This window comes from Apteryx mantelli, chromosome 4, assembly GCF_036417845.1.
Source record: "Apteryx mantelli isolate bAptMan1 chromosome 4, bAptMan1.hap1, whole genome shotgun sequence".
NCBI classification, from domain to species: domain Eukaryota; kingdom Metazoa; phylum Chordata; class Aves; order Apterygiformes; family Apterygidae; genus Apteryx; species Apteryx mantelli.
Window position 1 is genome coordinate 77,890,278 of NC_089981.1, and position 25,330 is coordinate 77,915,607.

At 37.7% G+C, this 25,330-nt stretch overlaps 1 protein-coding gene and 1 non-coding gene across 9 annotated transcripts in view; both read left to right on the forward strand.

Annotated features, from left to right (window-relative positions):
• The window catches only part of TECPR2 (tectonin beta-propeller repeat containing 2), a 46,086-nt gene extending 26,159 nt beyond the window's left edge, over positions 1-19,927 (forward strand). For 6 of the 8 annotated variants that reach the window (XM_067294999.1, XM_067295001.1, XM_067295000.1 and 3 more), the window contains 4 exons: positions 2,581-2,729; positions 15,864-16,005; positions 17,270-17,419; positions 17,695-19,927. In XM_067294999.1, the coding sequence (XP_067151100.1) occupies positions 2,581-2,729; positions 15,864-16,005; positions 17,270-17,419; positions 17,695-17,852 (599 nt within the window). In that variant the 3' untranslated portion in view covers positions 17,853-19,927. Of the gene's footprint in view, positions 1-2,580; positions 2,730-15,863; positions 16,006-17,269; positions 17,420-17,694 lie in introns of those variants that run through there. The other 2 variants (XM_067294998.1, XM_067295002.1) reach the window with 2 other exon arrangements.
• Positions 19,928-25,258: 5,331 nt separating this feature from the next.
• On the forward strand, positions 25,259-25,330 carry TRNAG-UCC (transfer RNA glycine (anticodon UCC)). Its single transcript has one exon. It is a non-coding gene; the product is annotated as a tRNA-Gly (tRNA).

A 25,330-nucleotide genomic window follows, 5' to 3' on the forward strand; every position in this document is an offset into this window, starting at 1 on the left:
TTTAAGCCATCCTTGGTGTCTCTGACCTTCACTGACCTGTAAGATAGGCTTGTTCATACTCTCCTTCCCATCTGATTTAGTAGGGCTTGAAACTATTCTGAAGATACCATTGATTTCCAACAGTTTAGGTAATAACCGTGAAACTGAATTAATTTCTTGCTATTATATATTTTTATCTGAAAATCTCAAATATTCATAAAGGAAATTAATGCTAGTTGATTTTAATACTCTAGCTTGTGAACTTTGGCAGTTTAGGAGTTCAAGCCTTGCATTCAGCTGTTTGTTAGCTTTGTTGCTCCCTCTGGTGGTACTGTGGACATCTGGGATCAGGAAATACTTAAGATACCCCACTTTACCTGTCACTGCAGGTTGATAATAAAGCGTGAACATTTTTAGGCTGTTTTCCTTCAATTAAATGCATTTGGTAGATCACTGCTGACAAGGTAGTGCATATCCATGGCTGTAATATTAGGCCCTTTATTTGCTGTAGTGTAGCTGAAGAAATTGGAGAACTGTTGTTGCTGTTCAAGTGTATGCTTGTCTTTACTCCTGAAACATTAAGACTGTGAATTGTCTGGTTTAAAAAAAAAAAAAAAGAGCAAGTTGCTGTAAAAAGAAATTCAGAATTCTTTTATGGAAGTGAATGAGTTGCCAGCATTAATGTTGAAGTACTCATAGTATGTTGGTGATATCTTCCTCTTGCCTTTACGCTATGTACTGGCAGTAGTATCTAGTAAATTATTTTGATTAGGGTTCCACTATCTGTATCAAGGTTTCTAAACACAGTGGAATGACCCTTAGGTTTCAACAATAAACAACATCTCTGAATCACACTGTTTTTTTCTAATCAGTGGATGAATGCATGACCTTCTCCTGAGGTAAAAACAGTAAGTGGGAGCCCAAAACATTTACATAAGGGCTGCATTTTTGAATATCAAATTGTACTGTAGACGTAAATAATATCAGCTATGCCGAGTAGGTGATATGTGATTCCATGTTTGAGTGCTCTGATGCTTATTTGGATCAGAAGGTTTCAACAGCTGAGACATCATGTGACAAGGCCATTACTACTAGTCATACTTTGTTACAAGGAATAATAAGGTTTTGTTTAAAACTTTGACTTTGTAGCTGAATGTCAAACCGCTGCCTGCAATAGAAAGTTATATTCTAGATGTTCTTATCCCAAGCAGTAGAAATTTTTGTGTATAGTTTTGTTGTTTAAGGAGCTGCTAAATAAAAGGGAATTTTGAGGTGAGGTAAGTTGATTCAAATTCATTGGAATCAGAAAGTTAAATAACTCTGGTTAATGAGATCTGTTTACTATTACAATTAACTAAAAGATAAAGTTGAGTGGCCCCATTGTCCCCTGTTCTGTCCCCAAACAGGTCTTAATGACAGGGAATATTGCCTTCTGCAGAAATAAAAGCTTTAAACTTGCATGCTGTGGAATTAAATTGCATCCCCTCTTTAAGGAATGCTCTGTATAATGCACTTTACAAGGATTCGTTGCTAGATTTCACATCATTGAAGAGAAAACTGTTACCCAGAATGGGATATCCCAAGCAGCACTGGCGTGTTCAATAACCAGCTAAGCCTATTTTTAGAGTCCTTAGCTTGGCGTCTGACCAGAGCATTCCTTCTGCAGTATATCTGTACTGGTTGGGTCTCTCTTTGTGTATAACATGTTCTCCATTGCTTGGCATTGTGTTGTCCCAACACTGGGAGAAGAAAAATAAAATGTTAAATGCGTTACATCATATGGCTATTTTTAAATGAATATGAAAGAGTAAGAGTTCAAGTTCGTAGTTAACTAGAAGTTCATTTTAGTCTAAAATATCAGGTATGCTTTTTTTTACCATCGTTGTAAACTTATACCTTTTAAAAGCAAAATTGATGGCTGTGATTGGGTATGCAAAAAGAATAAAATTCTAAAATATAATTATTTGGGAGCTTTGTTTTCGCTGTGCTAACTTAGGGTTAAAATACTGCTGCAATTTTGAGACAGGCGTAATAAAAAATACGTACAGTGTTGAATATAAATCCATTTGAAAATCATCTCTTTTATTTACAGATGTAATGATGGTATGTTAACATCGAAATGTTAATCCATATGCTCTCATATTTTTAAAGTGCTGGTAGCATTAGGAATGTTCATTGCTGAATGTATTTATAGATCGACACCATTAAAATTCTATAAGCATGACCAGCTATAGAGAAAAGTTCACTTTAGGTCATGTGATATTTTGTCTAGGCACTGATAATATTTGTCACAGAATTTTTCCCCTGCTGAGTTCAGTTATTTTAATAGCATAATTTTTAGTGTGCTTTATAAATGACAGGATCTTATGACTAAAACATTTATTTTTAGATTAGAAAGAAAAATACCTCACATACACAAATAAAACCAAGAGCTTGTATATCTGGTGGGTTTTTTTCCTTCTCACAAGTCATATTGACTATTAATAACTTTTATGTGACTATTTAAAATTAATTTAATATGATCAAGTCTAAATAAAAGTGGTCACTATTTACTAACTTAGAAGAAAAATGCCAAATTGCTACTAGTCTCTTTGTCTTTAGGTGCTGTAAAGCTGATCAGCTTGGCATGTGGAAATCAGCATGTTTGGGCCTGTGACACCAGTGGTGGCATTTATTTCCGTGTAGGAACTCAACCTCTTAACCCAAGTTTGATGCTTCCTGCGTGGATAATGATTGAGCCACCTATACAGGTAAAATGTTGGTTATAATTCTTTATGATGCAGTGGTTTAGCTCTATGCCTTTGAAAGAGAAGAATTTTAACACCCAGGGAAAACAATAGGGGTGGATTTCAGCCTGTGTAACTTAAAATTTTGCTCCTCGTCTTCAAATTCAACAGAACTTTTTTTTTTTCTTAAGAAATAAGAGAGAGACAGTATAATTTACTCTGAATACATTGTCTTACCACCATGAATCCTCCCTAATTCATCTAATAATTACAAGTAATTTTGCTTAATTTTTGCAAAACTCAAGTTTTTTCTTTCCATCCTTAATGAAAGCTTACACTTCTAGACTTCTAATAACACAGTTTTATAGGCATGTAATAGAAGGCAGGCTTGAACTATGTACTGAATACCTGCTTGTGTGCCAGCCAAGAGGCTAGGCTAGCAAACAGTACAAAGCAGAGGGTGTGGGAAGGCTCTACTCACATGGCGTTGCACTGAAATGCCTCCCTCCCTTTTCCTTTATTCTCACCCTTGTGAATCTGGGATTCTTGCCAGGGTGCTGTGCCTATTCAGGGACTTCCCTTATCATATCCAGTGGTTAGTAAGTGTGCAGTACAAATGCAGCTCCACTCCCCCCTTGTTCCTGGAATGGGCATATATGATATCCTTTCTACTTACCTGCTGAGAGGATCAGAGCAGAAAGAAGCCTCCTAGACTATCCTAGGAGCATCTTTTCTGAATACAGACAACGGACAGAATATGTTTCTCCAGTATCTGGCTTCTTTAATCACTCCTTAAACCTCAGTGTTTGCTTTCATTGCTGCTCTAATACTTTGCAAGTTAAATGATAAAATGAATGTAACTTCTGTGTCATGGTTTGGGATGGCTGTAATAGAAATGACCTCTGACTACTGATTTCATTCTTTGCTCCTTGGCATGAAATCACTTGAACTGTCTTCTGATCCAGGATAGTAGCACTGGATGTGTTTGCATACTTGATTTACATTTTACAATGTTACAGAACTTCTCTTGAAGATTTTGAAATGTGTGGAGCTTTTGAAAGGTCATGTTAAGAAATGAAAGTAAATCTCTGGCAGTGGAGTTGCAATAATTTGTTTGTTTTTACATCATTCCATTTTAGTCCTGCTTATCTCTTAACAACCAATCACAGAATCACAGAACTGCTGAGGTTGGAAGGGATCTCTGGAGATCATCTAGTCCAACCCCCCTGCTCAAGCAGGGTCACCTAGAGCACATTGTACAGGATCGCATCCAGGCGTGTTTTGAATATCTCCAGAGAAGGAGACTCCACAACCTCTCTGGGCAACCTGTTCCAGTGCTCTGTCACCCTCACAGTGAAAAAGTTTTTCCGCATGTTCAGATGGAAGTGTCTGTGTTTCAGTTGGTGCCCGTTGCCTCGCATCCTGTCGCTGGGCACCACTGAAAAGAGTCTGGCTCCATCCTCTCGACACCCTCCCTTCAGATACTTGTACACATTTGATAAGATCTCCTCTCAGCCTTCTCTTCTCCAGGCTAAACAGGCCCAGCTCTCTCAGCCTTTCCTCATAAGAGAGATGCTCCAGTCCCCTAATCATCTTTGTAGCCCTTCGCTGGACTTGCTGCAGTAGTGCCACATCCCTCTTGTACTGGGGAGCCCAGAACTGGACGCAGTACTGCAGATGTGGCCTCACCAGGGCTGAGTAGAGGGGGAGGATCACTTCCCTCGACCTGCTGCCAACACTAATTAGCAGCTCCTTCTGCTAATCTTAGCATGTAGCAGCAAAGAAGGGTAGGGAAACAGGGAAATGAATCTGCAAATTTGCACTCCATCAGTTAGCACTGCACTGGATAGACTAATCCTCTTGTGTTTGGAATGTGGTGAATCAGAGCTGGAGAAATGGCAGCTTGTGTTGGAGAACAACAGAACAGGCTGGTAAAAAAGTACCAATATCACTTGAGCAATGACTGTTGCAAGCAAGGGATGGGTTACACTGGTCATTCTTTGTGTGCTGCAGGTGGATTTTTCTGATGTAATCTGTCATAGACAAATTTTGCCTGCTAACAGGGGACAGGGCAGCAGGAAAAGGAGACTAAAGGTATCGGTGATGGTGTCTTCCTTAAGGGTCGTATTTTTAATGTATTTTATTGTATTCCACCATGTATTCCACTTACCTGAGTCTGCCATGAGACAATTAATCATCTTATAAGCTGTTACTGATGACTTGTTTATCCAGGAAAATAGCCTGAAATAGCTGTTTCACTACACTAATGCTATTTTGCTGGTACTGAGTGAATTCTCTACTCCTTTGTGGAAGTTGATTAAACTACTCAATACAAGGATGTTCAAAAAAGTTGGGGTGTCTTGTGGTTCATTATTTTGCAGTGACTTCCTTATGTAGAAAGTCTTTAATTGGACCAGGTTGAAATCAGTATTTGCTATGTCTTACCAAGGAAGCTGGATGATGTTGCCTTCTGAAATTAGAACTTTCTGAGACCCGGAGCAATGTCATTCTCTTTACTATTGTTTTGCCAACTGCCAGCATTGCAAATTTAGGGAGTCAATATGAAGGGGCAAAAATTCAAACATGGCTTGCAGAGAAGATGAAAACTCATGGATTACATGCTTGTTTGAGATGATTCCAGCCCATTGAATGAAGTCATTATTAAAGTATTGAAGGAGCAACTATTCAAGCTCTTGCAAAGGCTGAGTGCAAAATAAGAAATACCTGAGCTTTAAAATGATTTCCAAATACTAACTTAGTGTTTGGTCAACAGATGTAACAGATAACTGCTGAGAAGTGGACTATTCAGTGATCAACATTAGGTTATTGTTACCAGCTCGTTACTGTTACCCGTCCCTTAATTTGCTTTGACACAGTTTATGCTGCATCCTTGTATCTTCAGAACAACAGAAGTATTATAAGAAATATTTGTGGATGATTCAGTCCCTTTCTGTTTGAAGAAGGAAATCAAAACTGCTTTTCAGTTGCTTCAGGTACAGAATCATTCTCAAATCACATAATATCTATAGTTGATTTAAAATTTCATTCCCTAGTGAATGTCAAAACCAGTATGACTTGCCATATCCCAGATCTCATGACTCATGTGAAGCCTGTGAGTAGCTACAGACTCTGCTTTAAACAGTGTAACTTCCTGTTATAGGAGTGCTGCAATTGCACAGTATCTAGCATTGCATAACTTCACAAATATATTCAGAGACAATAGTTTCATTTAGATTTTATGCTCAAGTCAACTAATATAAGTGCAGTCTTTGATCCTTAGGAAAGGTGAATTTAATGATATATATATATATTTGTTATCTAGACTAAAACCGTTCTCATTTGTTACTCTTCCCTTTGTTATTCATGATTGCAGTGTCTCTTCGTAGTAAAAATTGCATTTTGTGTTCTCTATCATCTCCCTTTTTTATTTTATGCAATATTTTAAAAGTGGTTGATATGATCATTATAATATTTTGAACAGTAGTAGTTGATATGTAGACATTTTCCGCACTTTGGCCATTCTGTTCTGCAGTCTAAAAGTCAAAATAAGTTTGTAGTTAAACAGCTTTTTGGAAGCTGCTTTAAGGACATTGACGAAGCTGAACAAAGTCTTTGGAATGATTCTAGTCTAGAAAACAGGCAGTGTTTTTCATTCCATTGTTAATATACAATACAAAACTATTATATTCCATAGCGTGTCTCAATATATATTACATTTAATTCCAAAGAATGATCAAGTCATATAAATATTATGTATATAGCTATTTTAAAGTTTGTGCATGTATATTTATAAAGATTTCATGCTTTTCAGATTTCTGTCCTAAAAAAAGATTAAAAAATCAAATATAAAAATTAATATACTTAATAACACTAATTTGAGTGATTATGGAGTAAAAGCTGTTTAAAAATCATCTGCAGCTGAAAAATTATTTTAAAAGATGCTTGCTGAATGCTTTTTTTTTTTTCAAAAGAACTCTTTCTATATTTCAGCTTTTCTTTTCTTTTTTTTTGCACCTACTGAAAAAGTTGCAGTGACAAAATCTGATTTTGAGAAATGCTCACTTCCTACATGTACTACTTAAAACTGGCCTTAAGAATTGTCTTCTCAGGCTTGAATTAAGTGATCTATAAGATCAAACTTGAGCAAAACTTTATTTAAGGGGATTAAAGGAAACAAAGATCAGGACAACTATTTCTAATGAGTCACTAGTCATCTATTATAAACAATCAATCTTACTCTAAAAATAGGTTACATGTTTTATTAATTTCACTTTTCTTAATTGCTACTCTGTGCTCATTTACAACCAAAACTTCATGGAATGAACAGGGTTGAAAAGGCTATCTTATAAAATCAAGAAGTTTATGTAAGTATCCATGTGATTTCTCACCACTGTGGAGAGGAAGGGATTTATTTAATGAGATGTTCACTATTTGGCCACTGTATAAACCTTCTGTTTGTTCTGTGTAATTACTTGGGTCAGTAGAAGAGAACTGCTTAGCATAGTTTGCCCTAAAATGATCTCTTGTAGCTTGGGCATTTCAAGTTAGAGAAACTTTTGATTTACTACTCTTCCCATAAACAGACTAATCTTTGTCTTTTTATATTTTAAGCCTGATATCATAGCTAATAGAAGATAGAATTCTTACTGTTCTAGGAGGGACAATTATTTTTACACACAAAAGACCACCACAAAACTGTGGTCTGTTCACACTTACACTGTGGTTTGAAAGTTCTTAAAACTAAGAAGCAACAAGTAGGTAGTGACATTTGAAATCTCTCTAATTCTGCAAAATCAAAACACACTAATTTCTTTTCAATACCTTCCTTTTTCTTAATCTACTTTTAGTGTAAGGAGATTGGTTGTGCCTTATGGATGGCTCATTAGAAATGGTCGTCATTTCCTTTGATGCCTTTCCGCTCCTTAAATAAAGTTCTGCTTATCTTACAGAAAACTTGATGCACATCTGAAGACTTTCTTCCTCTGCCTTGCCTTTGCACTTTTTGGTGAGGTTCCCAATATTATTAAGCCAAGTTTTATGTTAAGTGGTAATTGTAGGAAGTGGTGAGCATTTTTCAAGATCAGATTTTGCCACTGCATCTTTTCTGGTAGGTGCCAAAACCAAAGCTGATTGGCAGGGGAAAGAACTATTCTGCTGAGGATGCATTGTAATTTTTACTTCAGAATCATCCATGTCTTGAAAGTATTTGCCATGGAAAACTCTGTTTCTTCTAGTGCCTAATGCACATGACTGTTCATTTCAAGCCTGATTGTTTTCACTGGTACAGAATAGCTTGCTTTACTTGACTAGTGTGCAGATGTCTTGTAAGCTGCTATGAGTTCTGCTTCGGAGTGCGAAGGCAACATGCGTAAGAGGAGAAATACCTTTTATTAGATCAGTTCTGTTTAGATTGGAGAGGCAATACACTCATTAACCCTTCAGGTAATCTACAGACCAGACTAGCTAGTCTCTTATTCCATATACCCTTAATTATGTGAGGCTTCCTGAAGACATTAGTAAGGGAGGGGATTTTCCTGGAGGACTTCTGTTTTCAATAAGATATAGAGAAAATCAATCTTTGGCAGTATTCAGAGCAACTATATCTGGGTGAATTACAAATAAGCATAGGAGATCAAAGCTCGTGCTGCAGTATTTTGTTTAGCTGGTTTAGAATGCCATAGTATCTAGTTTCAGATCTGTACTATTCTTCACAGACATGATACCTTTCTTAAGAAATCATAACTTACATAAAAGATATTTTAGATAATGAAAAATACGCTTCCGGCACTTTTACTAAAGCGCTCTCACTCTGATTTCATTGCCCAGTTCAGCGCTTATTGTCTTGCCTTTTGCTGCTAGCTAGGAAAGCTGATGTCAGTGTATTTCCCTGTGTTTTTCTGCATAGGAGTTTTAGCCTTCTAGTATTTGTTTTAAGGCATTGCTATCATCACGTTCAGAAAAGCGTACGTTTAGCCTGTCACATTTGATAGCAGTTATCAGCACCAGAAGCTTCAGGTCACAAAAAGGGTGCCCAAAGTGAGATACACACAAAAAAACGAGTAGATGAACCTTCCATATATTCCATTTGAAAATACAGTCTTGGTAGTATATTTGCTTTTTGACAAGACTAGCACTGAAAGCAGAAATTGTGGGAAGGAGAACCTTCCATTTTCACACATTCATTTGTTCAGGACTAACAACATCTTCAAACCTGGGCTCTTCCAATGTGCCCATATTTTTGTCAGCTAAGACACAGTTATATATTCATTTAATTATTTTTTCAGAGATTAAGAAACATATTTAACCTTCAGTAGGGTAAATAAAATAACTAAAGTTGTAATTCTGAAAACCTCTCAAATCCCAACAATTCTTGTATTTAAAAATGTACAGGTAATGGTGTAAAAATTCGGGAGTAGTACAGGTAATAACCAGTCTTGATTCAGCAAGCCTTGATTTTGGCGAAACTGTTCATGTGCTTAAAGGCAGGGATATCCTGAAGTAAGTAATGAATAGGAGTCCTTGAAAAGTGATTTTGAGAGAGAGGCATAAAAAACCTATCTGTGCTTGTATAAATTAAGAGATTTTTTTCATTAAAGCTACATCTGCAGTTTCTGGGTTATGGTTAGAGGAGGCTTCTTGTTGTTTTCCATGCGACAGAACTTAAGCCTGTCTGATTCTAAAAGCTGTTGGAGGCTGGACATAGTCAGTAATTGAATGGTTCCAGGGCACCCAGCTGACAGTTTCCTCATTAGGCATTTAGTTTTTGTGGAATAATTTGGGGCACTAAAGACAGGTGCTAGACTCAGAGAATAAGGTCAGTAAAGAGAACTAGTTACCACCAGAAGTTGATCCAAAAAGCCTACACTGAGTAAGGACCAACCTGTCTCCAGCCTAGAAATCGGTTGCCTCCCTGAAGGTGGAGGGCTGAGTGTGTGCTCCCTCCTGCTCGGAGGGCCCTTCTCACTGAGCTGCCAAATAGCCTGGCCTTAACCTTCCACTTTCTCTGCTGGATGGGAGTCCAACGGAGCTAAGCAGCAGGTGAGCCAGAGGCAGCTGGACTATATTGTCTAGTAACTGGGCCATCTGTCAGGAGGAAATGACCTGATTTCTGATTCCTGACCCCTGGAATGCTATCGTTTTTATCTAGTAGTGTAATGTATTGTATAGCCTGGTATTTGGAGGGCGACATTTTACCTACTCAGTCCAGGGTTTTAGCACTCTCTAAGGTGAGAAGTATTTATTGTATCCTGAGTGCATTTCCAGTATTTCAATGGCTTACAGGATGTATTTTGAACTCTGACAGGTTGTAACTTTTCAGAATTGGTCAGCGCTTGTTGACTTTTCTGGAGTTCTTGGATTTTTGTTTTATGAGTTTTTCTTTAGTATATGTAGGTGAATTGTAACTTAGTTATATGTGTTTGATCACAAAACAAGCCAATGCAGTAGTGAAATGGGTATTTCGGTTACTGTCAACTGTGTGGCATTTTCATCACACACTGCATCTTTAACATGGACCAACATTAAAAAACAAAATAGCAGAAAAACAGCGGTTTAATGCCTGTTAAAACAGCCTATAGCGGAGCTGATGCTGAATTTGAAATTGCATGTTTTTTCCCCTCACAAAAATGCTTTACTTTCCTTGTTAGGGCATCCCAATTTCAAAACTAGAGATGCACCTTTCTGGGATAGCACGCATGAGTGGGTGTTCTATTGCTTATTGAAACTAACTTAAGTTTCAAAAACAAAAGTCCTTGTTACGCAGAGCCTTGTTTATACAAACTTTTTATTGCCTCATACTGAATTCTGCTTTGTTTCATGGGAAGTAGTGCATACTTAACATACATTTTTCTAAAAACAGTCATTCTCATCTTAATAGTCTAGCTTTTTAGGATCTTATTAAAAAACACCTGTAGTGGTAGTTATAAACTGTAGCATAGGAGATTATCTGAAATTATAAGCAGTTTATAATCTTAGATATAAGAGAGTGCAAATGGAAGATATTTGGGCAAGCCAACAGAAGAGGCCTGTAGTTTGAACAGTCTTTAAAGTAATTGCATTAGACTTTTTGTAATTGCTTGTCAGGAACAGTTGTTGTACTAAATATTCTGAAAGTACTGTATGGATCTGTTGAGATTTATCATGTTGAACAGTCACATGGGTTTGTCATGACCTTTTCTAGGATTTGAAGCCATATGTTGTAGTCTTTTGCATATTTCTGTGAGAAGTGCTTGGAATTAAAAATATAGTATGGAAAAAGGAGAGGTCAAGAAAATTGACTCCTTGTTTTTTGACTTCTCTTCCTAATTGTGCTAGCTATAGACTGGAGATATCAAACTAAGACCATTTATTGGTCTTAGGCAAAAAGTGGTGGAGAGAGTCATGTTGTAATTCAAAGGCTTCTGAGAAATGGTGCTCTAATTTTCCAGTCCATAAATAATCTTTCTCCAACAATTTTATGGCAATGTTCCTGAAAAACATGAGGCTTCCAAGAAGACTAAACATATATTCATAATCTTTCCTGCTCTTCTATTTTGTCTTGAACTTTTCTGCAAAGGAAAAGGGGACACTTAATTTAGCAAGCTTGTCATTTGTTCTACTCCTGAAATTCTGAGTGCAAAACATTCTGATCAATGCAGATCTTAAGCTGCTCCTTGTACTTTCCTGATGTCTGTAATGCTGACAGTGCTTTATTACCTTCTTTCTAATGGAACTTGGAAAATGTGCAGATAGTTAGGTCCATGTTAGGGGGTCTCTAAGTTATATTCTTTGTCTTACTAATTAATAGGCTCTGGATGTCTGCTAGCCATCAAAATAATCAGGAAAGCCTGATCTACAGATACTACTCTACAATGTGAGAAATCTGTCTGATTTGACATTCTTACAGACTGGCCTGGAAGAGCTGAAGATATTTCTGATTTATCTGTTGAAAGTGAGGAGAACATTCATGCTGCTTGTTGCCACCAATCATTATAAAAAGGATAGGGCTTGGACAGGCTGAGAATGTTATGTTTAGTCTTCCTCATCCTGGATATTTGGAGCAGAAAAGAGATAGTGGAGGTCTGCTGATACATGAACTCTCTACTATTCTGAAGTTACGTGGAAAATGTTCTGATGCTTCTGAGGGTGTGTGTGTGTGCTGCCTTTCCCCATTGACAAAGAAGTTGAGCCAGTGTAGTTTGGGTTCAGCTGTGGCTGAAGTAGTAGTTCAGGGGAAAAGTGGTTTGCTTTAGATTTACATTGGATTTTGATTCTTTTGTTTATACAAAGTTCTTATACCGAAGCTTATTTCTCTATGGTTTGCAGAAAGAATGTAAGTGACTTGCATAGTATTATAAAGCTAATGGGCAAGGTGATAACTTAAATATATTTTAGCACGGACGCTATTTCCTGATATCATTTAAGAGTTGGTCAGTTAGGTGCTTCCTTCAAGTTTGCTTCATTTTATCAGCGTTGTTTTTTCTTCAGACTCTTGGATGTGAGCAAACAAAATATTTTTCAGTGTTCTTATTTGTAGCAGACAATACAGATATTCGCATTTCTCAGTATGCAGTTTTAAGTGTTGAAAAGTATACAGTTGGCATATGTTGCAACATGTGGTCATAGGGGAAGTCCACAATACCAATTGATAGGAGGAGACTGGAGACCTTGTAGTTAAGGTGCAAGACCAGAGGACACAAGGATCTGGATTCTGTTCTTGGCTAAAAGAGGCGTGCTCTTGAGTTTTGTTTGAGTTGAAAAATTTCCTGGGTTTCCCCACATGTAAAAGGAAAATGGTGTTCTTCCTTTTTTCAATCAGATAACACTGAATTAATATTTTATAATAGTATTTCATAACAAGTTCAGCTCTCACGGTGATAAATATCATGGATAAACCTATGAACAGTTTGACATGTTGCCTTCTGGTGAGGAAGGCTGAGACTGATATTACTCTTTACAATTCAAAACTTTTCAGTAAATTCCACATATAACATATTTCACAGTCAAGGTATGTGAATGCTATTGGAAGTTAAACCAGCTGTAAAAAGCCTATGCTGAAATTATTTATTTTTGAAATATGATAAGCAGACTTATTAACTTGCACAGATATGTCTCTTTACTGCTATAAGAAAACTCCATTTAATCTTTAAGTGCATCGGTAGAGTTCTATTTATTGTGACATAGATAATAAAATACTTTAAGTCTGTTTATGGTAATTAAAACTTACTGAAAATGAAGGGTGTCTGAGATGTTTCCAGTATGATTATTCCAAAAGGGTTACATGATGTCAAGTCAAGAAAATTTAAATCAGTTGTGTTCACCTACTCTGATAGACCTGAGAACATCTTGTCACAGATGACTTCATGCTTTCTGGATACCCACTGAATGTGCTTAAAACTGCTGCAACAGGCTTTAAGAATTATCTTTACTTGCTTCCTAGTGCTTTGTCACTGCTTTGCTCCAAAAGCTACAGTATATAATCATTTCATTAGCTGTCCTGTCAGTCGTGTCCTTTACTATGTGTTTCACATGAGGCAGAAAGCTGCAGTGCAGTGGGGTGTTTTCTGTTAAGAGCATTGAACGCTGCCATCAGTGTCTTGCCTGGATCCTGTATAATGAGCATGAATGGGAGGATTGTATGGCTTATGACAGTTTATCAGGAAGAGCTAGGTAGCCTGAGAAAGGAAGAGAAGCCAAAAGTGAAGCACCAAGAGAAGTAGCAAAACTTCAGGAGGAGAGAGGAACTTACCTAGAAAAACAATGAATGAGAAAAACTTTAGGGCAAGCTTGTAGAGATCTTACTTTGAACTTGATGATTTCCATTTGTTTCTTAGATATGTTAGTACTGTGGAACTGGGTAGAGGCAACTGCTCTGATTTTGCCTGAGCCTGCTTTGGTATAAGAAGCTATCTAGCTGTGGCATCATACAACTCACTTCATGCAATTACTCCTTTGGAGTATTTTATCTGCTTTCTTAGCTTCCACTATCTATAATACTGCAGTAACACACAGGCTTAGGTACCTGGTGTAAGCACTCAATAGGTCTTTCTGATTGGAAATACTCCTACCGTTCTTCCTAAGGGCATTCTTTTCCATTCAGGCAAATGATAGAAGAAGAGGGGAATGGGATCCTGACATGGAGAAGTGGGGAGCAAGGTGCACAAACCCCAACGATTCAGTAAGAAGGGTCACACCGTGCTCTTTGTCACAGGTTGTGAAGGACTGTAGTTGGAATGTGAAGTGTACTGGGGACTAGGAGCATGGATGTACTGGTGACTTGTGGTGTAAAGAAGATAGGGGAAGAGTGGCAGAAAGTGCCCAAGTCTGCAGAAGTTGCTGTAGTAGAGGAGCATTGTGGGGGAAAAGGGAGGAGTTAAGCTGATAAAAATGCAAAGATCTGTTATGTGTAGTAATTCAATCTGCACAGCCTATTAATTGCACAGCTCCTTTACTTTGAAGTGTGGGACTACAATGGCAGAGTTATGGGAGAGGTGTGGTGAGACTGGAAGCAACGCAACAGTGAGGCGACCATGGTATGGGGAGATGCGTAGGGTGAAGGAGGAAGGAGTCAGGGCTAGAGTAGCTGTGAGAAGAGCCAGATAAAAAAGGGAGAGGAAGAACAGGAATGGGGCCAAGAATGAGCATAACTTTCAGTGAAGAGGCAGCAAGACCAGAGGTGAGAGTTCAGTTCCTCCCCACTCTGTGACATCCCCCAGTGATGGAGTATGATAGAGAGGCTTTATGCTTCTTTGTAGTACTGCAGTTTGTTATACAGCCAAATAGCAATCTGAAAGTAGCTAAGCGCTTGTGTAGCCAACACACTTCGGGGGGGGGGAAGTGTCTTACTGCTTACTGTGACTGTTCAGACTGCAGCCACTGGGAATTTACTGTGACCAGAGGCAAACACTTCTTCAAGGCTCTATCAGCCTCAAGTTTCCAGGGAAGGGCAAGGGCAGCACAAACATGAGAAAGCAGTCTGTCAAAGGCCGTACAGCCTAAATAGTTGGCATTAATTTGGAGATGTAAGTCAAACTCAGTTATAGTTGGGTCAGCCCCACATCAGGACCAGAATTTTAAAGGCAGAAACAAAGCAGGTAATTGTACATACGCATCAGGCACTGGGTTGTGAGCTCATGTATGCGTGTAGATTACGCTTATGAATTCTCAGGCTTATACATGAAGTGTTTGCTCTAGTATTGATCATACTGAAAATTTGGCTTATGCCTGTGAGACTAAAGCCAGGAATTCAGTGTTTCTCTATAAGATGATGCCATATTTCGGAGCATCTTACCATCTTGTTCAGCACAACTTTAAGGTGTCATGGTGTAAAATCTCTCTCTTGTTCTTACCTGTATTTTTTTTTCAAAGTACATATTTTTCAGAATATTTGCAAATCTGTTGGCTGATAAGTTTTGCTACAGAATTGTCACCTTTATGGTGTTTGTGAAGCACTGTGGCCAGTTACATGGATTTTAGACAGTAGTTAAGACAAATGTCCATAGAAGCTGACGGAATAAGACTTGTCTGGGAACAGAATGGGAAGAATATTTCACTTAGGCTTGCCAGTAACTAATACTGTCGATATTCTCCTGCAAATGTGACAGCTCCCATACTACAATGGTCACAGAGTTCCAAGGTCATATTCCTGTAGAACGGAATACAGGGAAGAAGGCAGGCCACCGTATCATTGCAAAGATAAGACATTTAGACCTTAAAAATGTGCTGTTTGTATATCTTTGGTAATATAGGGCAAATTTAGGTATGTTAGGAAAACTTTCAGTTGGGCAGAAGGAAAATACTTCATGCATTTCAGTGGAAGAGTTTTCTCTTCAACTTGCAGTTGAAACTGTACCTGGTTGGTATAACAATGCTTAAGCAAATATATTAATATATGTTCAGAAATATTGTACTCAGATGCTAAACATTAAATATGAATATCTTCATCAGTAACTTCAAGTGGCATCCACTCAAAATTCCAGATCATTCCTTTTTTTGTTAAGGAAGAGGTTGACTTTGTGGAAAATGGATAATTTTGCACAATGACAAAATTAGTCAAGTTTCTTCCCATCTTTAGTCTCTGGTAAATATTTTACTTCTGTTGCATACTTCTGTGAGGAAGAAGTGTTTTGTATTCAAAGATACAGTAGTACAAAGTTTAAATGCTGTGCTTAATTTTTATAGCCAGTAGGAATCAACTTGGTCAGCATTCATTCAAGTCCGAATGATCAGATGTTATGGGCAATTGATAGCAAGTGGAATGTCCATGTACGAATTGGAATTACAGATGAAATGCCAGTAGGCACTGACTGGGAACATGTACCAGGTAAAAATTAATACATTAATTCCTTGTGCTTTCTGCCATATTCTCAGTCTTTTATTCTGTTATTTGATTTTTAAATTGGATAGCTAACTATTGCAGTGCTTAAATCGGATATTATTCACAGAAATCAAATATGATTACTTAGTAGGAACACAGAAAAAAATTTGATAATGGGTTATCTTTTAAAGAGGACTTTTTTTTTTAAACTTACAAGTGGTAGGTAGTTATCCGAAGAGAAATCTGATTTTTGGGTGAGTTTCCACTGAGTATTATTTCAGGCTGCTGCCACTGAGTTAGGTGATACAGTTCCCTTTCAGTTAGTACTAAAACAATGTTCCTAAGGAATAAAAGACTACTGTCTTTGGAAAGTTTTGTACTTGAATGTGACACAAAATGGAGGTCCTGTCCAGATGTGGCTAACAAAAACCTAATCCTATTTTGCACATTTCTCTGTTAATCCTGCATGCTGGATGCATTCCAGATTAGGTGATAACATTTTGCCTTGCCTGTAACTAAAATTGCATTTTATTTGTCTCTTTCTAAATAACTGTGTATCAGTGCTGGGTGCTTTTTAAAGATGTTTCACTGCAGAAATACATAGCATTTCAGTTGCAGAAGACCTGCTTTCTTCTGTAGAAGAGGAAAAAATTATACACATCCATAATGTCTATAATGCTATAGCTTTAATTTGCCTAAGAAACTGTCAGATCATTCCCTGCACAATAATAGAAGCCAGGAGACCCCAAGTGGGGTCTCCAAAAGTTGCGTTTGTGCAGGTCCTCTGGTTGATTGGTGCTTGTGGCTGTGGCCACATAACAGAAAGTATCCACACTGCAATATCCTTATGGTCAATAGATGCGAAGTCTACAAAGTCTGCAATTAAAAAGCTTTTTTGTTCACAAATGCTTCATGTTCTGCAAGTGGTCTGCAGGCTGCGCTTCGGGAATCGGTGCTTTCCAATAGCCTCTTTATATAGGACTGAAAGCTCAGATTCTGATAGCATCTACTCCATTCAACTCCCTTAAACTCAGTGTAAGGAAAAACGTAGTCCTAAGCTGTCTCTTTGCCAATCCTTTCTTAAAAGCTGTCTGGAAAGCAAGGTATTTCTTTGTGCCTTTTATAATGGAAAGTTCTTCTCTAGTATTAATAGAGGATTATATAAAAGTATTTTAGTCTTGCTGTCTTCTCTTACTAAATTTTCCTGCAAATTTATTTAATGTATAAGAAAGCATGTCATTATTCCCTCTTCATGTCTGATTATCTTTAGGGCTTCAGGCTTGTCAGCTGGCTATAAGTACAAGAACAGTTTGGGCACGCTGTCCAAATGGGGATGTAGCTCGTCGATACGGCATTACTGACAAGAATCCAGCCGGAGACTACTGGAAGAAGATTCCTGGGAATGTGTCACGCTTAACAGGTAAGTTGGTTCTGCATGGTTATCCAAAATATTTGTGGACTGATTTTTGTGATGTCTGCTTTGCCTTCTGCCTGTTAGTGCTCAAATTGATCGTAAACAGGGAGAGATACATAATCTAAGCGCCTGATTGACCATGAGAGTTTCACCAGGGTACTTTTGTCATATTAGTAATAACCTTTTCTTGGCACAATTAGAAAAAAGTAATCTGAATATTATTTATTTAATGTTTTGAAGCCTGCTACCTTAATTGAAAGATGGATAATTATGCTTTGCAGTGACCCCTCTAGATGAACTGTGGGCGATCAGTCCTTCAGGATCCCTTCTCCAGCGCCTCACCAAGACCTTTAGCCATTCCCATAATTTGCAGAAAAATAATGACACTTCTGTTTTACTTCATCCTGATGATTTTGAAGATGAATGGGAAGTGATATGAAGTCTCTCAAGCATGTGAAGCAGTGAAAAAAAGAGAAGAACGTACTAAATTCCTGTAATGTACATACAGAATGTTGGGATCTAAAAGCCACTTATATTGGACCTGTGATATTAGCACTTTTGTATTGGAAAAACTGACCTGTTAAATATCCCCCAAACTGTGAGTTCAGATGTCTGTTCCAGTATCTTTTTGGAGACTCTTTAGGTGTGGCATACTGCAATTGTTATACCGTACTACTGTAGCAGCTCCTTTGGAAATATAACTCTTAACTTAAGATTATTAGCAATGAAAGTGACTATTTTACAACAGCATGCACACTAATACATGTACTTCTTTTGAGAAGGAATTCTGTTGCATTAAATATTTCTCTACAGCAGAAACATTAAATATTTCTCAATTTCTTCTTGTACTTGGAACTCCAAACTGATGGGAATGCTCTCTGACTATTGTACATTTTTAGAATGATGTTTCCATTGCAGCATGGAACAAAATATGGCAAAGCATTTCTTAGTAAGATCTCAGAACATCTTGATTGCACAGCATTGGTGTTGAAATGAGCTTAGTTTGATCCATTTCCATTTAAGTATCTGCAAGGCTATACTAACCTTGTGCTTCTAGAAGTTTGGTTCATAACTTGGCTTTGTTCACAAGTGAGAAGTTTGGATTCCACCTAATACTGGGGGGATTTTTGCCCATTTCACACGGCCATCAGGAAGCTGACGGTTTTCTGAGGGGTAAGTCCCACGTTGGAATAGGAAGAAGTTACATGCTAGGTTTGTAGTACAAAGCAGGAATGTACAAGGCAGCTTTCATAATACCTGTTTGCTATATTTGTGCCTCCAGCCAGTGCTTTAACATTTGGACTCAAATTGTTTTGAGTGCCAAACTTAGATGTATTAGGAGAAAACTGGTAATTGATAGAATTACCTGTATATCCCATTAAAAAAATTGTGATATTGTGGGAAGGTACTTAACAATATTGTGATTTTTAGCTATGTTAGCTAAATTTTGAAGTGTCTTATACTTAATAGGTGTTGCAGCAGAGGTATGTGATGAACTTGGAAATAACCTAAGTTAATCATTGCAGTTTATATTTTTTTTCTTTAAACTCTAAATCTTCTTTAAAGGATACCTCATCTTTTTAAGCAATAGAACTGTAGACGAGAGGAACTTGAGTTCAGTATGTAGGTGGAGGAGTTATTTTGTGTTTATTCTAAGCTTATAAATCATCAGAATGTTTAAACAGCTGCTAACCAATACTGTAAATGAGCTAGCTTCAGAAAAGGCCAGGAGTTGAAATGTGGGGATGTTTCTGTTTTGAGAACTTAATACATAGAGAAAAGGATGTGTTTCCTTTTTAACCTCTGTTCTCTTTCAGCATGTACTTGGAACAAACATGGTGCAAGGTGAGGATGTAAATCTGTGGAGAGAGAACCAAGTTATGTCACTTTTTTTTTTTTTTTTTCAGTAGCACTTTGATATTGGCTGTCAGTTCTCAGTGTGATCTTTCAGTCTTACAGGGAAGACAGATTTGTTTCCTGTTTACAGATGATATGTTTGCTTCATTGCTATTTCATCCATATATGGAGATTACCCCAGGGAGGTTTTTTTAGCCTGTCTGGCAGTGGATTGTAATGGAATCAGCTCATGGAATAACCCCAGTCTGTCTTATGCAAGCATAGCTTGGTATCTTGAGGACCCTGAAGAAGCTGAAGTTCAGCTTAAAAGTGTCTTATGGCAGCTCCCGAGTCAACCACTTTGGAGAAGAGATGTGACTACTTATCTGCACCCTGCCAAACACCAGATGCTTATATACAATGGCATTATTTAATAGTGATACTTTTTGTATTACATTTTTCAAAGTCATCTTAGTAATGTCTTGAGCTTGCTAGCTGTTTGTTTACTGTATTTTAATCTACCTTGCTATGGTCATTAATATGAAATTGGTGTCAAAAGCTCTTCTCAAACTACTTTTTAGTGTAGTTTTAATAAAATTAGGGTGGGTTTTTTACTTTATTTTATTTCTGTAATTAGATTTTTGGTTGTGCTTTGAGACAAGTGCAATAAACTAGATTTTTAAGAAATAAATTACTATGGTAAGACTCATCTGTTATATGGTTCACAAGAGTTCTGTTTACCTGGAAATTTTCTTAATGCTGAAGAACAACATGCTTATGAATCCTCCACCCTATTACTATCTCAGATAATATGGTAATAACAGTGCAAGAACCTGGGTATTTTGAAGTATATATTTTTAATCGTGTATCAAACCATCAAAATAGTCATCTTTCAAGCAAAGACAGTTAATATTCAAATGTGAGAAATGTTTAATCTTATTGCTCCATATTAAGGTGGTCTTGCTATAATAAAGCAAACAATATTTCTTTCCTTATGCAGTATACAGAAATCACACTTGCATGTTGAATAGTTTAGCCTTTAGTGAAGAATTTGCATGTGTGGTCGCAGCTAGAAATATTCAAGCAGAGCAGGCTAGATCATGGTGCCGTGCGCTGTAACTGCACCCTCCTTTGTATTTTAAAGTATCTGAGCTCATTGGAGAACTTCCTGTATTTCTGGTCTTTAACTACTGAGGCAACTCGTTGGCCTCACTTTCCCGATGGGAGAACTGTTGCCTCATGGAGCTATGACCTGCTAACTTCACACAGGAAAGCATAGCAATGATTAATGACACTTCTGACAGTTAAACCCACTTTCAACAGTAGGAATCCTGTTCAGATTCAGATGGCGATGTCTTTGCTAATTATCATACCTTTTATCTTGACAAACCAGTTCAGCTGCCTATGTTGGCTCCTGCGGTGAAACTGTAGTCTCCTTACAGCATCAGGGTGTTGCTGTTAGACAGGAGTAATCCATTCCAGGTCGCAGCTTATGGAAGTTCAGGTGACTGTGATGAGTTGGTGCAAAATATTCATCTAGATATAGAACAAACTTTGTTTTACAACAAACTTTTAGAACAAACTTTTGTCTTACAGCAATGAAAAGGAGTAGTATCATGTTAATGGTACAAAGCAAATTTTTCACTAACATATCAAGAAAAAAACATTGATTGCTTAGGTAAGATAGTTATTAGGATGTGCTGTTATGAAACTGATAATGAAAACATTTAATTATGGACTTGTGTCATTGCCTAAACATAGCTTTCTCTGTACAGATACAGAGTTGCATTTATTCCAATATTTTTTGTTTATGATGCAACATTACAAGAAACTGCCTCCTTCTCCCCTCCCCCAAACATACATAGACATCAAAAGTTCTGGACCCCTTAATATTCCCAGCTCTTGGGAACATTCCTGAACTCTCCTACATTATCTCCTCAATAGATGAGCCCTGTCAAGCGTCACAAAGTCGCTTGTGGGTTATTTCAGGCTGGCACGGCTTTTTGATTCTCTCATGAAACTTGCTTTAATGAGTGAGCTGTTGCAAGATTGTTCCTATGAGAGTTCTGGATGGGTTTTAAGGAACAGCCTTGGATGAATTTTCAGTAAATCCTGTTCTGAGTGTAAAGGCCTGAAATTCAAGTACCTTTATGCCTGTGGCTTTGCCTTGTTAATTAGCTATTACAGATGCGTAAACCATGTGTGAAGATAAGGAGATCTACACATTATCTTGGTGAAAAATCCCCCGTCTTCCCTTTTTGCATTAACCAGCCCCATCCACATCCACTCCCTACCTTCAGGAGTAGAACGATAAGATTTGAATTAAAGATTTCTAACTGTAGAATGTGAAGTGCAGGTTTTAGTCCTCCTAGCTTAGCTTTTCCTTCTTGAATGAAAAGTCGTATGTTGGAAATAGTATTATGGTGGCAAGTAGCTAGCGAAGAAAGGTGGCGTATCATTTGCCAGATAAAACAGATCACCCTGGTTTTTAGATACCAAGTTATTATTAAAAATAACCACTGCACTCTCAATTACTTGAGCAGAACAGGAGGGAGCTTGTACGTAATCTAGAGGACTTGATTTTAATTAGTAGGAAGTGAAAGCTGAGTTGCAGTCACTCTCTTTTGTGAATTATTATAGCCAGAGCTGCACAGATAGTAATTACAATATCTGGGTAAATGAAATGGAATCCTTCCATTGAATGGTGATATTTGTAGGTTTATCACAAATAACTATGGAATTCCTATCACTTGAAATCAAGATAGGCAGCTAATTTTGGGGTTCAGTGCAGGAAATTTCGTAGATAATACTGTGGGTGGTATCTGGTAAATACTGATTTTTTTGGCCAGTGATTACCAGATGGAGGCACCAAACAGTGCACAACTGAGTAACAGTGAACACAGCTGTAGTTATGAATTAATATTTTATTCTCTATTTCTGACCAATATGCATGAAAAAAGTGGATTTTTTAGAAATATCTTTCTCATAACCTTGGTTTAGATTCCCTTATGGCAGATACAGATAAAGGAAAGAGATTTCCATTTGCAACACTTGTGTTTTGAAGTCTCGTATCCAGAGAAAATATCCCTAAGGATGTGTATGGGATTGTGTTAATATCTTGTACTTAGCATTTTGAATTCACACAAATTGACTGCATGCTTTATTTGTATATTGTGGACTTGTAGTCTGATCAGTGTAAATGAGCCTTTGCCAGGAGGAACTCTGATATGAGTGTACATAGATGGTATCTTGTATATAAAATGGAGAAGTAGCATATATGTTGGTTATGCCTGATAAAGCGTAAAATAAAGAAACATAATAAGCAACAACTTCTAGTCTAAACTGTTGTTACATTGCTGTATTTTGCCTAGTCATGTGCTGGGTGAATGTAGCAAAGTTGACCTAGGCCAGATGAAAGAGTAAGTTAATTAGAAAACCACTGCCAAAAATAAATGACTGGGAAGAAAGTTCCAGGGAAGTATCCAACAGAGTGCCTGGCACACGTGCCCAGCTAAGCAGCAGGGATATTAATAAAAAAAGAATGGATTTGCTTGAGCTGCAGGGAAAAATGCAACTGGCAGCTAGAGACTCCGCAATCCCTGGTTGTTATAGGGAACAGCCTAGCTAGCCGATCATGGGAAGTGTGTAGTATGTACGGTAATTGCTAGGATGACTGAGATTTTATTTGTGCACCTCCCACACTTGCCTTGTGAAATCTGTTCTCTGCCTCAACAGATGGACTATAGTCTGCTCCTTCCCTGAGCTGCACCCTGCTCTCCAAATCGGGAGTAGCAACACATGAGCCGGCAGATCTGCACTTCATTCTCTTGTGCTGTGGTGAAAGTCAATCCTTTTAAGTTAAGGAGAGCATGGTAAATCATCAGCATAGCTCTTTAAAACAGCAGGTTTAGTACTGTTAATTCACTTTATAATTACTGTAATAATAATGCTGACCTTGTTAAATATTAACATTGATGTTGTAGGTGCTTGTGCAGGAGATCTATTAGGCTTCTGATCTAATTAGCTGATTATTTAAAAGGTTATCAGCATACAGTACATGTTTAAAACAACAGCAAAAAACAATCTGAAATGTGTTTGGCTGTACTAAGAACAGGTGATCAGAGAGCTGAATCCATTGTTCTTAAGGCCTGCTAACTTCTTTTCATATTGTTCTTTGCTTAGCGAAAAGATTTTTTTTCCAGTTTTTCCATACATAATTGCATGGTTACATAGTGCCCATAAAAGTGTTCCTGGGTGGAAAACAAAGCACTATAGAGGCTGTTCTGCATGTTTAAGCTTCTTTCCTTCCTCCCCATCTTGCCACTTCTAATTGCTCTAGAACAGGGCGAGTTGAGCTCCAGGGAGGCTGTGAAGCTGCTCCTTCTGCTTAAGCTCTGCTGTTGTGTTTAACCCAGTTGTGGCCAGCAGGGCTTTTTGTGTTATCTTTGACCTGATAGCTCCTTGTCCGTAGTCAATACCCGTAGTTTGCAGCATATTTTTCACTATTGCTGGCTGCTTTCAACATAGTGACTTCTTAAACTTGATTTTAATAGAAGACTTTCAAGATGGAATGTGACAGATTTTTTTTTTATGGGCAAGAGAAGCCATATGTTACTAGATGAGTTTTCAAAGCATACTGAGCAAGGTGAGCTCAACTTTCACTTAAAAGGCCATGCTTCATTAAATCCCTAAGTTTCGCAGTCATGCATCCAGTGATTTCTCAAAGCCAGTTTTAGGAGTAGGCTGGTGTCTATCTTACTGTCAGGTTCAGAGACTTACAGAGGAATACCGTCTGTGCAGAACTATACCTCCTAAGAGTGAGACTTCAGAGTCTCCCATAGCATATTTGTTCTGGGCAGAGTGGACAGGCTCATAGCTGACGTATTTCTGTACTCAGTACTGTCCCGGTGGATAATATGAGTCTTTTGCAGATCTCAAGCAAAAATTCATGGCTCAGGACTCTTCTTTGGTTCTAGGGTTCCCTGATGCAATTCCTGAAGTCAGCCAATGTGGAACATGTCAGCATCTTGTAGACGTAATTCAAATCCTAGTTTATCCATCGCAGATGAAACTTCATTTATGCTCTCTTCATGCTAAATTTCACCAAATTTCATGCAGCTGGTCATTTAAAAAGTTAATGCCATGGGGAATAGTGCAGCTCTTGTTGTATCTACCATCTACAGATTTTTGAGTATCTTAATGGGTCACAATGACTTTCAGGTTTAGCTGAGTATCTTTGAAATCCAGTGTCTAATGTTGTATTCATTACCTGTCTATTAGAGCTATCTCTGAGTGTGTACCCAGATGATTGGCATATCATTATTTTCTTTCTGCATTCAAGATTTCATCTTTCATTATTGATCTCTGTTAGTTTTACAACTACCAACTTGGACAGAGTGAATAAATTTAGAACAATGATTCCCAGAATTCTTGAGCAGATTGACCTGGGTCACCACTAAAACTCTCTTGCAGATTTTCCTGCCCTTTTACATCAGACTTTCAATAAAATCACTGCAAAAATTATATGCTTCTGTAAGCCAAATAGGGACCACTTGTCAGTGCCTGATGGACCATCATTTGGGAATCATTGTTCCAGAAACACTGCTGCAGTAGAAATGTGTACATTTACTTGCTTTCCCTAAGTGGATAAATCATCTGAAAACTATGCAATGAGGTTTTTTTGTTTATTAACGTTGGCATCATTGACCTCGTGGATTTTGTTTAGCTTTTTTCCCAGTAGCAGATTCTCAAGGCAAAGTGTTATTATTTGAATTCAATTGCCATGTTAAGCTCAAGAAATACTGGTGACAGTTATAACCTTACTCTGCTGACTAGAAAGAAAAAAATGTTTTATCTGAGAAAACCAAGTGTGACAAGGATTATAATTAATGTCAAAATACGGCCAGACAAGTTAGGAATATTGGATCACTCTTCTTTCATATCTAGCCTTATGGAAACCTGTGGTGAAGCTTTCCCTACAAAGGGCTTGGGTATAGCTTCAGCAGCACAGCGTTGGTGGTATAGTGGTGAGCATAGCTGCTTTCCAAGCAGTTGACCCGGGTTCGATTCCCGGCCAACGCA